The 13,982-nt window shown below is 50.1% G+C and overlaps 1 protein-coding gene across 1 annotated transcript; it reads right to left on the bottom strand.

Moving 5' to 3' along the window:
* Window positions 1-6,449: 6,449 nt before the first annotated feature.
* RCN3 (reticulocalbin 3) lies at window positions 6,450-13,824 on the bottom strand (the record flags this gene model as incomplete). Its single annotated transcript, XM_079723622.1, has 6 exons — window positions 6,450-6,990; window positions 7,244-7,443; window positions 9,272-9,332; window positions 10,037-10,209; window positions 11,536-11,738; window positions 13,583-13,824. The coding sequence occupies 6 exons, from the start codon at window positions 13,822-13,824 to the stop codon at window positions 6,883-6,885; spliced, it is 987 nt and encodes a 328-aa protein (XP_079579748.1). The 3' UTR covers window positions 6,450-6,882.
* Between the last annotated feature and the right edge of the window lie 158 nt (window positions 13,825-13,982).

Here is a 13,982-nt window from a genome sequence, read left to right as displayed (position 1 = left end):
CACCAAAGAGAGTGGACTTTATATGAACTAAAATTTTAAAATTCAGGGCTTCCCTGGCGGCGTTGAGAGCCCACCTGCCGATGCAGGGGACACGGGTTCGTGCCCCGGTCCAGGAAGATCCCACATGCCACGGAGCGGCTGGGCCCGTGAGCCATGGCCGCTGAGCCTGTGCATCCAGAGCCTGTGCTCCGCAACGGGAGAGGCCACAGCAGTGAGAGGCCCGCGTACCGCAAAAAAAAAAAAAAAAAAGTCCTGGTTTGGGACTTCCCTGGCGGTCCAGTGGTTAAGACTCTGCACTTCCCTGGACTCCACACTTCCACTACAGGGGGCACGGGTTTGATCCCTGGTCAGGGAACTAACATTCCACATGCCACATGGTGCAGCCAGATAAAGAAAGAAAGAGAGAAAGAGAGAAAGGAAGGACAGAAGAAAAGGAAGGAAGGAAGAAAGGAAGGAAGGAAAGAAAGAAAAGAAAGAAAGAAAGAAAAGAAAAAAGAAAGTCAGGCAGTCCTGGTTTGTTGTTGGGGTGATGAAAATGTTCCGGGATCAGATGATGGTGATGGATACACAACCTTGTAAATTTAAAGATCACTGAATCGTACACTTCAAAGGGTTAATAATTTTCTAGTAGACGCGTTATAACTCAATGTTTTAAAAATCAGAAGATCTGACATTGTCAAGAGACCCCACTCGACTGCTTCTCCCAGGCTGGCTCTCAGAAGCCGGTGGATTTCATCACTGATCTGGAGGTGTCGGGGGTCACCAGAGAACTAAAAGCAGAAACAGTTCCAAAGTTCCCGAAGTTCTCAGTAAGCACGTGGAGAAACCAGAATTTTCTTTACTACGCTGGTAGGCATGGAAACTGGGGAAACGATTTGGCAACATGTAGTAAAACTAAAGAATGGTGACTGCATGACCTGGCAATCTTACTCTGACCTCTGCAACCAACACACATACAAACAGGCTCAACAAAACACAAACTAGAATGTTCACAGCACCTCTGTTTGTCATAGCCACTTACTGGAAATGACCCAAGTTTATCAACAGCAGAATGCATGACCTGTGGGCCATTCCCAGTGGAGTGCTATACAGCAATGAAAAGGACCACTCTGCCCAACACCTATGAGTGCACACAGTGTGCTTCTACTTCGCTAAATAAATAGGCGGAAGTATGCCCTTTGAAATCGGGGTACTAGTTATCCTTGGGGAGGTGATGTCTGGGTCCTCCTGGGGGCGGATAGTGTTTTCTTTCTTCATCTGAGTACTAGTTACAAGTGTGTGCATGCAGTCTGAAAATTCATGTTGCTGAACACTTGAGTTGTACACTTTTCTATTCATATGTTATTCTCCCATAAAAATGTCCTTAAATTCACTGCAATAACAAAGAGATGTCCTTGGCAGTTTGGCAGTGTCTACCGAATGCATAAATTCCATTTCTAGGAATTTATCTGCAGTTAAATTCATGGAAAATTACGGATGTGCTAGTGCCTTCTGTGCAGCATCCTTTGGAAGAGAAAAGACTAGAAACAAATGTTGTTCAGTAGAGAACTGATTAAATAATCTATCCAAGAGAATATCACTCAGCTGTAAGACTGAGAGAAAGAGAGAGAGAGAGAGAGAAAGCAGGGGGAAGGGGGTAGAGAAAGGAAATGAAGATATTCTTTGTGGACTGAACTGAAATAGTCTTCAAAATGTATTCTTAATTGCCTTAATGAAAAAAAAAATAATTTTTAATTTATTTATTTTATTTATTCTTTTTTTCTTTTTTTTTTTTTTTTGGCTGCCATGGGTCTTCATTGCTGCGTGTGGGCTTTCTCTAGTTGAGGCAAGCGGGGGCTACTCTTCACTGCAGTGTGTGGGCTTCTCATTTCCGTGGCTTCTCTTGTTGCAGAGCACGGGATGTAGGCACACGGGCTTCAGTAGTTGTGGCACGCAGGCTCAGTAGTTGTGGCTCACAGGCTCTAGAGCGCAGGCTCAGTAGTTGTGGCGCACGGGCTTAGTTGCTCCGCGGCATGTGGGATCTTCCCAGACCAGAGCTCGAACCCATGTCCCCTGCATTGGCAGGCGGATTCTTAACCACTGCGCCACTGCGGAAGCCCATAAATAATTTTTAAAATTTAAAATTGGAGGATTCCCGCTCAAAAAAAAAAAAGCATTAAGAGAAACAAGAAAGGTATTTATCTGCTATCATTTCCATTAAAAGTAAAACAAGTTGTGCTTTTTTTGCTTAATTCTGTGTAAATTCTCCCTGAGAAAAACCCTGGCTGCCAGAAGAGGCGACCTTAGTGGAAGGAAGGCTTTGGTTTCAGTATCATCATATGTATTTAGAATTTTGTATCCTACGAGTATATTGCCAAAATTTAAAATGTGCAAAAGATTACAAAAAGAAAAACCTGGGGAGAGACACTAAGAGTGACCAGGTGCTGAGCAGCTATTTATCATAAGTTTTTCCATAAAAATAATTTGTTGCTATGTGTATTATTTTGATTAAAAAAGAATGTTTTCAAACATGCAGCCCTCAGAGAGCGACACATTTGCCCTCCTCCTTCCTAAACCAATTCTCCACCGTCCGCCACTAGGGGGCAGTATGTCATCATGTTTATAATTAAAAGCTTTGAGTCACACTTGGATTAAAATTCCAACCCTCCCACAGATAACAATTATAAACTCTGGATAAAACAAAACAGTTACTGTCAAGGTCTTATCCCAAGTTAAATTAGTCTCTTGACATATTTTAGCAATGCTCCTTTTTAATGTATGATTCATTTTCTCGGTTTTTTCTTGTTGATTGTGGTCTCCAGGAGGAATGTACTTTCCAATTAATTTGCAGAGCTTTAGACACCTGTTTGGTTATACTGGAGACAAAAGCAGGTCCATTGTCACTTTGAAGGGTGTAAGGCAATCTAAATCGGGGAATAATATCCTTAAGGAGAGCTTTCACCACTTCAGAGGCTTTTTCTGTCCAGGTGGAATATGCTTCCACCCATTCTGAAAGTATCCACAAACACCAGCAGGTATCTGAAATTTCCTGCAGCTTGAGGCACTTGAGTAAAGTCTATTTGCTGATCTTCGGTAGGGCAGGTTCCTTTGTGTTGAGTCCCCCTCACTAATTTTCTTCCTGTACGACAGATGTCCCCTTGGGTTTTTATTACCATAAAGGGACAACTGTCTGACTTTTCCCACCCTGATGTAGTAGCACAAATGCTTGCACCTAGAGGATTTCATCATTCTTCCCTGTTTCTCCACAGCATAACTACAGAGCCATTCAAAGGCAACCATAAAACCATAAATAGCGATGAAGCATCTCTAACCATTAAAAGGATGCCTATTGGCCTTGGCATCCACCAACCAGGCTGAATTCTGGGATGGGCCTCTCAGTGATTTTAGGAACCAAGTGTAACCTTTCTCCTCTCCCTGGGAGTGTCCCACTTTGGGACAAGAACAGACAGGGGTGTGTGTGTGTGTGTGTGTGTGTGTGTGTGTGTGTGTGTGTGTTCCTTTCCTTCATTTGACATCAATCTGTAAATGAAAAAATGGTACCAAAACAAAATGAAATGAAAAACCCCTAACAACAAACAAAAACCTAAATAAACCCTCAAGTTTGGTCACGGGATTTTACATATCACAAGAGCCATCAACTCAACCTTCACACAATGCAACTCCTTGGAGAGCTGTTGGATCCAGACCAACAACACAGGAGACTGCAGGCAACAGAATTAACACCACAGCAAGGGTGACGTTACATGGGGCACAGGGTCCCAAGATAACCCTCCCTAGCCCTCTTGTGGAGATCCTAACAGGTACTGTGGCCACACACTGTTACCATGTTACCTCTCAGTCATGGATTAATAGCTGTAATCAGATCACCTACCCAAAATACACCCCAGAGGACTTTCTTTAGGGATAGTAGAAACATTCCCCGTTTTTTTTGTTGTTGTTTTTTGTTTTTGTTTTTTTGCGGTACGCAGGCCTCTCACTGTTGTGGCCTCTCCCATTGCGGAGCACAGGCTCCGGATGCGCAGGCTCAGCGGCCATGGCTCACGGGCCCAGCCGCTCCGCGGCATGTGGGATCTTCCCGGACGGGGGCATGAACCCACGTCCCCTGCATCGGCAGGCGGACTCTCAACCACTGCGCCACCAGGGAAGCCCCATTCCCCAATTTTTAAAGACAGAAATACAGGACAAACAAAACACAAACAGTGCACACAAACGCCAGCATCCAAAGAAACAAACAATCCCGTTCACAAATCGGGGAAAAGTCCAGCGGTTATTGCCTCTCTCCAACAGGGTACCCCCACTCAAATACAAAAGAAACTGGCTTATTCCGGAGGAAACAGCCCCAAGTGGAGGAAAAAGTTTCCGGTTGTACACATCAGAACTACTTACCCTGCTGTATGGAGCCTGTCGGCTCCCACAGGTCAATTTCTTGCTCCCACTGCCAAGCGATGGGTCAGCTGGTGCTGCTTTGGGGAATTTTGAAGGGAAGATCCTCAGGACAAGTGGTCCCGGCAGCTGCTAGGGCCTTACCTGAAAATTCCCCAACCAGGGCTGGTTGGCCGTGAGCAGCAAGGCTCCTGGCCGGCTTTGCAAAAATGGGTACTACCGGCTTCCCTGGTGGCGCAGTGGTTGAGAGTCCGCCTGCCGATGCAGGGGACACGGGTTCGTGCCCCAGTCCGGGAAGATCCCACATGCCATGCAACGGCTGGGCCCGTGAGCCATGGCCGCTGAGCCTGCGTGTCCAGAGCCTGTGCTCCGCAATGGGAGAGGCCGCAGCAGTGAGAGGCCCGCGTACCACACACACACACAAAAAAATTGGTACTACTTGCCCCACATCGGGCCAATAAATCCAGAGTCGCTGGGGCAAAGAATAGTGACTTCATTCACAAAGCCAGCATACTGAGAAGATGGTGGACTAGCATCTCAAAGAACCATCTTCCCCGAGTTAGAATTCAGGCTCCTTTTATACTAAAAGGGGAGAGAGAAAGTCCTGGTTCCGGGTCAGACTCCAGTGTTAATTTCTTCCTTCCCTCAGCCATTCACAGGTGGGCCTGGTCAGGAGATTTCCCTTGAGTTAAACACAGGTATTTTAGCTTAATGCTCATTACCTGGGAGGCAGGGTTCCCCGAGATGGGTCATTATGTATGATTTAAGCTTATAGGCAAAATCCCTTTAGTGATTAACTTGTAATAGAATACAAAAGTTCTTCCCGATTACAAAATGCGTGGAAAGTAGAGAGTTCCCAGTTTTCCCTACTTTTAACATCTTGCACTAGTGTGGCACTTTGTTATAACTGGTAAATCAGTATTGATACATCATTATTAGCTAAAGTGTATAGACATAGTAGGGTTCACTCTTTTTTTTTTTTTTTTGGAAGTATAGTTGGCTTACAATGTTGTGTTAGTTTCCGGTGTACAGCAAAGTGATTCAGCTATATATATATATTCTTTTTCAGATTCTTTTCCATTATAGGTCATTATAAGCTATTGACTATAGTTCCCTGTGCTATACAGTAGGTCCTTGTTGTTTACCTATTTTATATTTAGTACTGTGTATCTGCTAATCCCAAACTCCTAATTTATCCCTCCCCCCACTTTCCTTTTTGGTAACCATAAGTTTCTTTTCCGTGTCTGTGGGTCTGTTTCTGTTTTGTAAATAAGTTCATTTGTATCATTTTTTAGATTTCACATATAAGTGAGATAATATAATATTTGTCTTTGGCTTAGATCACTTAGTATGATAATCTCTGGGCCTATCCATGTTGCTGCAAATGGCATTATTTCATTCTTTTTTATGACTGGGTAGTATTTCATTGTATCTATGTACCACATCTTCTTTATCCATTCATCTGTCGATGGACATTTAGGTTGTTTCCATGTCTTGGCTATTGTAAATAGTGCTGTAATGAACATTGGGGTGCATGTATCTTTTCGAATTAGTTTTCTCCAGTTATATGCCCAGGAGTGGGATTGCTGGATCATATGGTAGTTCTATTTTTAGTATTTTGAGGAACCTCCATACTGTTTTCCATTGGCTGCACCAATTCACATTCCCACCAGCTGTGTAGGAAGGTTCCCTTCTCTCCACACCCTCTCCAGCATTTAGTATTTGTGGACTTTTTAATGATGGCCATTCTGACTGGTAGTGTGAGATGGTACCTCATTGTGGTTTTGATTTGCATTTCTCCAATAATTAGTGATGCTGAGCATCTTTTCATGTGCCTGTTGGCCACTGGATGTCTTCTTTGGAGAAATGTCTATTTAGGTCTTTGGCCTTCTAGTTTTATTTTTTGTTTCCAGGGACGACCTCAAACCCTGCCCAACCCTCAGAGCTCCCTCTTCAAATGCCTTGTCCTCTCCTTCAGCCCACAGCCCCCCAACTCCCAGCATGTTCCTCTCCCAGCCATAGCCCCCAAGGCCCCTGTTACCCCCTCAGAGAGACACACAGATGGGGCCCCAGCACTAGATTTTATTGCTTCCCTGGCAGAGAGGAGGCATCCTTTGGGCAGGTGCTGGGGGCGAGTTCGGGGCACCTCGGGGAGTGTTTCTCATCTCTGTGGTGTGAGGCTCAGATTCGGAGCTGGGGGTTAGTAGAGGCTCTAAGAGGCTGAGCTTGGCGTAGGGGGCCTTGGTCTGGGCGGGGCAACTCTGCCAGTGAGAAGTGGGTGGTCCCTCACTTTGGGTCTGTGAGCCCCTGGGGGGACCTGGGAGGAGCTGCGATGTCTCAGGGAGAGAAGTTGACCCTTGGGTCCCTGAGAGCCCAGGGGCAGGGGGACACCGGAGGCTGTGTCCGCATCCTGCAGGGCCAGACAGGGGGCCCTGGCCACTGGGGCCCCTCTGTGGGTCAGCCCATGGGGCAACAAGGCTGCAGTGGGCACGCCGGGGCTCAGAGCTCATCGTGGTGACGCGTCAGGTCCTCCCCGTAGTTGGTGGCCTGGCTGCCCACGAACATGTTCCAGTTGCCCAGGATCTCAGCCTTGCTCAGACGCCCGTCCTGGGGGGGGGCGGTCAGAGGTCAGCGGGACGCCACGGTGCCCTGCCTGGGAGACTCCTCCCTGGAGCCAAGTATGGCTCCCATGGTCTCTGTTCCCCTCTCTCTGGGTCTCTGTTCCTGCTTTTCTCCCTCCCCACCTCGATCTCTTTGTCCCTCTTTCTTTCTCCAGCCAAACAGGGACCCCAAAGCCCCAGGCCCACGTTTTGGTCATTTCTGCCCACCGGGCCAGCATCATCCCCCTGCGCCCCTGCACCTTGTCCGTGTCACTCTCGTGCAGCAAGTGGTTGGCCTCCACCAGTGGCTGGTCCTGGGCAGGGGGCAGCACCCAGTGGCCCACCTCACTCCCATCCAGATGCCCGTCCTTGTTCAGATCTCGGAAGTCCCGGAACTGTTCCCGCTCCGTCTGCACCCAGGCTGGCTCCTCCTCCCCGGGCTCTGCCGAGTACAGATCCGCTGGGGTTGGGGGTGAGAGAGGGCGACATCAGGGGCAGTTCCTGGGGCCTCCCAGCCTGGCTCTGACACTCCTGGACCCCGGAACCTCGGACCACTCACTTCACTTTCCTTCACCTCAGCTTCCTCTTCTGTTAAATGGAATTGATAACAAACCCGACTTGCAGGTGATCACTATGCTGCACGTGAAATTGACTTCATTGATTGGTCATTTGATTGATTGAATCATCCATCCATTTGATTGATACACACATGAAACAGAGTGTGCACTGTGTGGTGCAGTGCCTGGCACATAGTAGGCACCCATACGAAGGAGCAATGAGTGAAGATTTTTATAGGAGATCCTCTAAAGCTACACTTTGAACAGCTCACCACACCCAGAACATCCCTAGAGATTCTAGGAGCCTCTCATTTGCTGCAATCATTTGTAAATGTTTGAAAAGCTCTTCACCCCAAGGGCCCACATATACATTTGGAAGACATTACAACCTGACAAGGCTTTTTTTTTTTGCGGTACGCGGGCCCCTCACTGCTGTGGCCTCTCCTGTTGCGGAGCACAGGCTCCGGACGCGCAGGCTCAGCGGCCATGGCTCACTGGCCCAGCCGCTCCGCGGCATGTGGGATCTTCCCGGACCGGGGCACGAACCCGTGTCCCCTGAATCGGCAGGCTGACTCGCAACCACTGTGCCACCAGGGAAGCCCAAAATGAACATCCTTTTTTTTTTTTTTTTTTTTTTTTGGACAAGTCTTTTTATACCAGACACAAAGCCACCATAATTAGGACAGAATGCCTTCCTCTGCTCCGGGGCCAGGCCAGGGAGCTGTCACAGGGAGGGATGTCCTCAAAGACGGAACAGGTTTCAGGCACACAATTACCCACTTAGCCTTCAGGCTTCGTTTTTGTTTTTTTTTTTAATGGTCTTACGTCTTTTTTTTTTTTTTTTGCCATGCCGTGTGTCTTGCGAGATCTTAGTTCCCCGACCAGGAACTGAACCTGTGGCCATGGCAGTGAAAGCGCCGAGTCCTAACCACTGGACTGCCAGGGAAGTCCCTGGAGTTCTTTCTGACCAAAAAGAGAGAGAGAGACTTCTATTTTCCTTGAAGACAGAAAAAAATAAATGATGCTTAAATTAAAATGTCTTGCCTATGGGTTTGTTCCATAAAAGCATTCTATAAAGCAATGTTTTCAAACTTTAAAGACTTCCACGTTAAATAACCTTCCCTTCAACCAAATTCTTTGTACCCCTGAGGACAGGGACAGAGGCAGAACCAGTGGGGAATTGGGGGGTGTCTTGATGGCTCCCCAACATCCTGAATAACAAGAGATGCAGCATTTGCTGTGTAACTGCAGGCTCAAGACAATTTCCCTGACATCCTATCCCAACCAAACACAGCCCCTGAGCCCTGATTTTGTAGAAACTCCACACTTTCCCAGGAACGGACCTGCTCTGTGATATTCTCTGCTCTATCCTCGACCACCAACATACAATAGGTGCTTGATAAATGTTTCCTGGCCTGGCACACAGTAGGTGCTTGATAAATGCTTTTGCGGTTTGGCAAACAGAAGGGACTCCATAAATGTTTCCTGAGCCTGGCACACAATAGGTGTTTGATAAAGATTTGCTGAGCCCAGCAAATATATGTGCTCAGTAAATGTTCCTTAGGCCTGGCCCACAGTGGATACTCAGTAAATGTTGGGTGGATGGATGGACCCAGGCAGCAACCCTGACCCACTTCAGAGAGCCTTCGCTCTAATGGCTGATATATATCAGCTGCCACCCATGCTCGGGAGAGGACAGGCCTCCTTGGGGAGGGAATCAGTCCCACTCACCGATGTACTCGTCCACTTGCACATAGCCGTCTTTGTTCTTGTCCAGATCCTCCAGGGTTTCCTGGGGAAAAAGAGGCATCAGGGCTGAGAAAATGCAGAAACAAAGGAAAACAGTCAAACAGGACAAAATATTATTAGTTTAGTCATTAAGCATAGTCAAGGACCCTTTGGTTCCTCTTCAAGGGCTATAGATAATATTCTGAGCCGTGTCCTTTGAGCTGTCTTATAGGTGCTGAAACCTCACTGGGTGGAAGAAGTTAACTACACCTGGCATGGGCAGTGGGTACGGAGAAATCTCTGGACTTTCCATTCAATTTTGCTGTGATCTTAAAATGGCTCTAGAAATTAAAGTCTAATGGAAAAAAAAGAACAGAGAGAAGAGAAAAAAAAATCCTGCCACTCTAAAATAGAGACAGAGTTGGAAAAAAAAATGTATATATAAAGTAATAGAAGATGGGGGGCCAGCAGGAATGGCCTCAGAGTGGACACTCCATGTCTGGGGTTGGGATTTTCCTGGGGTTCAGCCAGGATGGGGGCTATCTAAGGTACTGCTGGGCGATGTGGTTTTCTGAAGGCAGGCTGGGTGCCTGGACCCCAAATGTGAGCACAGAAAGGGGGAGGCCAGATCAGGAGAGATTAGATACTGGGGGGTTGGAGGGTGGGCGCTGGAGCCCCGAAGGTAAGTGCCGGGAGGCTAGTCCTGACATCAGAAGCCTGGGTCCCGGGAGGGAGGTGGGAAGCAGTGCTCCGCAGGCCCCCGCTCACAGCAATCACGATGTCCCGCATGTGAGGGAACTCCTCAGGGTGCAGGAAGGCCGTCAGCTCTTCTCGGGTGGCCATCGAGTCCCCGTCCTGGTCAGCCGCCCGGAAACGCCGCTCGTCCCGAGTCAGCATCTTCTTGTAGGTCTCTGCGTCCTCCACGTCGTGAAATTCTTCACCTGGGGAAGGAGGGATCTTGGTGGGATGTGCTTTAAGACAAAGGGATCTGGGACTTCCCTGGTGGTCCAGTGGTTAAGACTCCACCTTCCAATGCAGGGGACTCGGGTTCATTCCCTGGTCTGGGAACTGAGGTTCCACATGAAGCAGGGTGTGGCCAAAACTTAAAAAAAAAAGACAAAGGGATCTAACTGGGGAGTCAGGGAGGGGAGACCTCCACCGAATTAATAATAATTAATAGTAGCTACCTTGTAGTGAGAGCTTATTATGTGCTAAGCTCTTTATCTACAAAATTGCAATGAATTCTCACAAAAAGCAAGCAAAATGGGTTATTTTGTAGTAGTTGTTGTTGTTGGGTTTTTTTGGGGCCGCACTGAGAGGCTTGTGGGATCTTAGTTCCCCGACCAGGAATTGAACCCGCACGGTTGGCAGTGAAAGCACGAAGCCCTAACCACTGGACCTCCAGGGAATTCCCAGTTTTTTCATTTATTCTTACTTTATGAAGGAGAAAGCTGACTGTCAGAGAGAGGAAATAACTTGCCCAAGGTCATGCAGCCAGGAAGGATGGACTTTGAGTTGATACTGGCCCACTGGGCCCCGAAGTCATGCTCTGGTGCAGTATACCGACTCAGCTTGCTGGACACAGAGGAGGGGAAGGACATTTTCAACAAAGGGAACAGTATGTGCAGAGTGTAGAGGTTTGAAGAGCACGGTGAGTTCAGGGAAACGGCAGAAGATCCATTTAGCTGGGGCAGAAAATGCAGAAAAACCATGGTGGATGGTTGGGTGAGACGGGGCTGAGGAGGTAAGACTCTCTCCTGGGGACCCTGGGGAGCCATGGGGGGCTGTGAGCAGGGGAAGGTCAAGGTCAGCTCTGAGTGTGGAAAGATCCCTCTGGGTGTATGTGAGGGACAGGCTGGAGGGGGAGGCTGGGTTGAGGGTCCAGGAGGGAGTGGATAAGAGCCGTAGGGGGCCGAGGACTGGGGCATGGGGATGGAGAGGAGGGAATCCAGAGGCAGAGGAAGAATAAATGGCTTGGGGTTCTCAGGATAAGAGGTCAGAGATCAAAGGTCAGGCAGATAGACCTTGGGAGGTAGATGTCCCCGGTCAAGGATCTGAAGTTCCCCAGTGGATGTCAGAATGAGAAACCAGAGATAAAGGGTTGGGAGTTTCAGGGTGATGGGGTTCTAGAAGTGGGTAGACCCTGGTCACGGGTCGGAGGTCAAAGGTCAGGGATCTGGTTAACGGGCTTAAAGTTCTCAGGATGAAGGTGTCAAAAAGGTCCAGGTCATGGTGTGTGTGCGGTGAGCAGGGGTCGGGTCGCGTACCCGGCTCGTAGTGGCCGTAGGTGGCGTTGCGCAGCTCCTCCCAACCCACACGACCGTCGCGGTCTGTGTCGTACGTGTTCCAGGCCGCGCTCACCGAGTCCCGTATGTGCCGCTTCTGCGTGTGTGCGATCCACGCGCGGAGCTCGGCCAGCGACACCCAGCCGTCCCCGTCCCCGGCGCGGTCCATGCGGTCCACGATGCGCCTGAGAGCCGGGGCGGGGCACACGTCAGTCTCGGGCCCCGCCCATCCCCGGGTCCCGCCTTCTTCCAGGAACTCGAGACACACCCCCACATAGGGCTGAAAATGTTGTCCCTGAGTCGCCAGCAAATTGGGGGGAGGCGCCTGTCAATCCCGGTACCACGCCCCCTCAATCCAGGGTCCGCTCCCAGAGGCGATAACGCCCTTTCCGAGACGCGGCGGGCCTGTGGCTGGCGCTGCGGTCCACGACACGCCCGCTTGGGGAAAGGACCTATGACAATCCAGTGTTCCACTCTCCACTCTGGCCTGCACGTGCTCCATGTCTAGCTTGAACGAGCTGGGGAGGGGGGCAGGGGGCAGGGAGTCACACCGTGCCCCTCTCCCGCAGATTCCCTGTCCCAAGACTCACTCTCAACTCCGATTGCCACGGCTACAGACTCTCCGGACCTCTCGCCGTCTCAGGCCCCGCCCCCTTCCCCCGGCTCTGCCAGTCTTCAGAACCTCTAGCCCCCCTAGCTCCGGCCCCTGCTCGGCCCCCTCCCGGGCTGCGAGCGTCAATTTCAGGCCCGTATCCCTGCAGCCCCGAGGTATGCTGCGACTCGTCCCTTTTCTCTAGTTTTTCCCAGCCGTTATCAGGCTTTGCCCTATGACCATCAGCCCCAACACTGCAGGCTCGGCTTCCACCCACTCCTCCCCGTGCTCCAGCCTGATCCTGTACACCTCCATGTCACATGTCAAGCCCTTTTAGGCCCCCACCTCATGCCCCTTCTCTCGGGCCACGCCTCTCGGCTCCCAGGTCCCATCCCTCTCCCCTGGCAGTGCCCCGTCATTGGTCTGTGTTCTCGCCCAACCGCTAACGGAGCCCACATGGGGCCCTTCTTCCTGTCACCGTCCCGAAGCCGCCGCAAACCAGTCCCCAGAATTGAATTTGAGATGGCCCTGCCCAGGTCGCTGATCCCTTCCTCCAGCGCTAGGCTGTCTCTGCTCTGTTTAGTAGGGGTCCGGCTACCCTGAGGTTCCAGCTGTGGTTAAGAGTTTGGGCTCTAGAGCCAGACATTTAGGTTCAAATCCTGCCACCTCTTCTTGCTGGCTGTGTGACCGTGGGCAAGTCACTTACCCTGTCTGTGCCTTAGTTTCCCCCTCTGTAAAATGGGGATAAATAACAGAAGATACCTCACAGCTTGTGGGGATTAAACGACTTAAGTCTCGTAAAGCACTTTGAACAGCACCAGGCGTTGTAGTAAGTGCTATGTCAAATGTGTAAGTCTATCACTGCCTTTCCTCCCCCATCCTTCCTACACCCAACCCCATCCATGCACAACATCCCAGCCAGCAGACCTGGCCACCACCGCTATCTCCACCCTGAATCTGGTGACCCTAGTCTCTTCTCCCACCTGGAATACTGCAGTCACTTCCTCACTGGGCTCCCTGCTTCTTGCTCGCTATAATCTGTTCCCTGCATGGCGACCAGAGGGATCCTGTTAAAGCCTAAGTCAGCTCAGAGCCATCCCATAGCCCTTATCTCACTCAGAGAAAAGCGTAAAACTTCACTGTGGCCCCAAAGGCCCTGCACAACCTGACCCCTTTGTTCTCTCTGCCACTACCTTCTACTCTCTCCCTCCGCTCACTGGGTTCCAGTCACATAGGTCTTACTGTTCTTCAGACACATCAGGCACATCAGGCCCGATCCTGCTTCAGGGCCTTTGCACTCACAGTTCCCTCTGCCTGGAATGCTATTCCCCCATACACGCACGTGTCTCATATATTACTCTCTCACCGAGGCCTCCCTTGACCTCCCTCTTTAAAATTACAACCCTGAATCTTCCTCCCCCTCCATCTCTCTCCTACCCCAGACGGGCTTGGCTTTCCTCTGGGGTGAGTTGGTCGAATTCCTTGGCCACTTCCCGTCCCAGAAAAGCCTCATGATCATATTGGAAGTTCCCGTGGGCGTCATCATGAGGGGCCTCGCTCAGGGGGGCCGCGTGGTGCACCCTCCCCTGGCCATGAGGACCGGCGTCAGGGGATGGCTTTCCCTGGGCTCCGCGCCTGAGCAGCAACAGCAGCAGCAGAAGTGACGGTCGCCACATCATCAGTCCCTGAGGAGTGGTGGAGGCTAGGAGTCAGGGGTCACAGAGAACAGGACAGAGACGGGACAGGAGGATGGGGATGGGGGAGCCTAGGACAGGACAGAGAGTTCGTAGCTGGCTGCAAAGTTTTGGGCTCAAGAAGGGACAGGAAGGGGAGAAGG

The sequence above is a fragment of the Hyperoodon ampullatus genome, assembly GCF_949752795.1.
Source record: "Hyperoodon ampullatus genome assembly, chromosome: 18".
Classification (NCBI taxonomy): domain Eukaryota; kingdom Metazoa; phylum Chordata; class Mammalia; order Artiodactyla; family Ziphiidae; genus Hyperoodon; species Hyperoodon ampullatus.
Note: the sequence above shows the minus strand (reverse complement) of the source record. Positions and strands in the feature narration are given on the sequence as shown.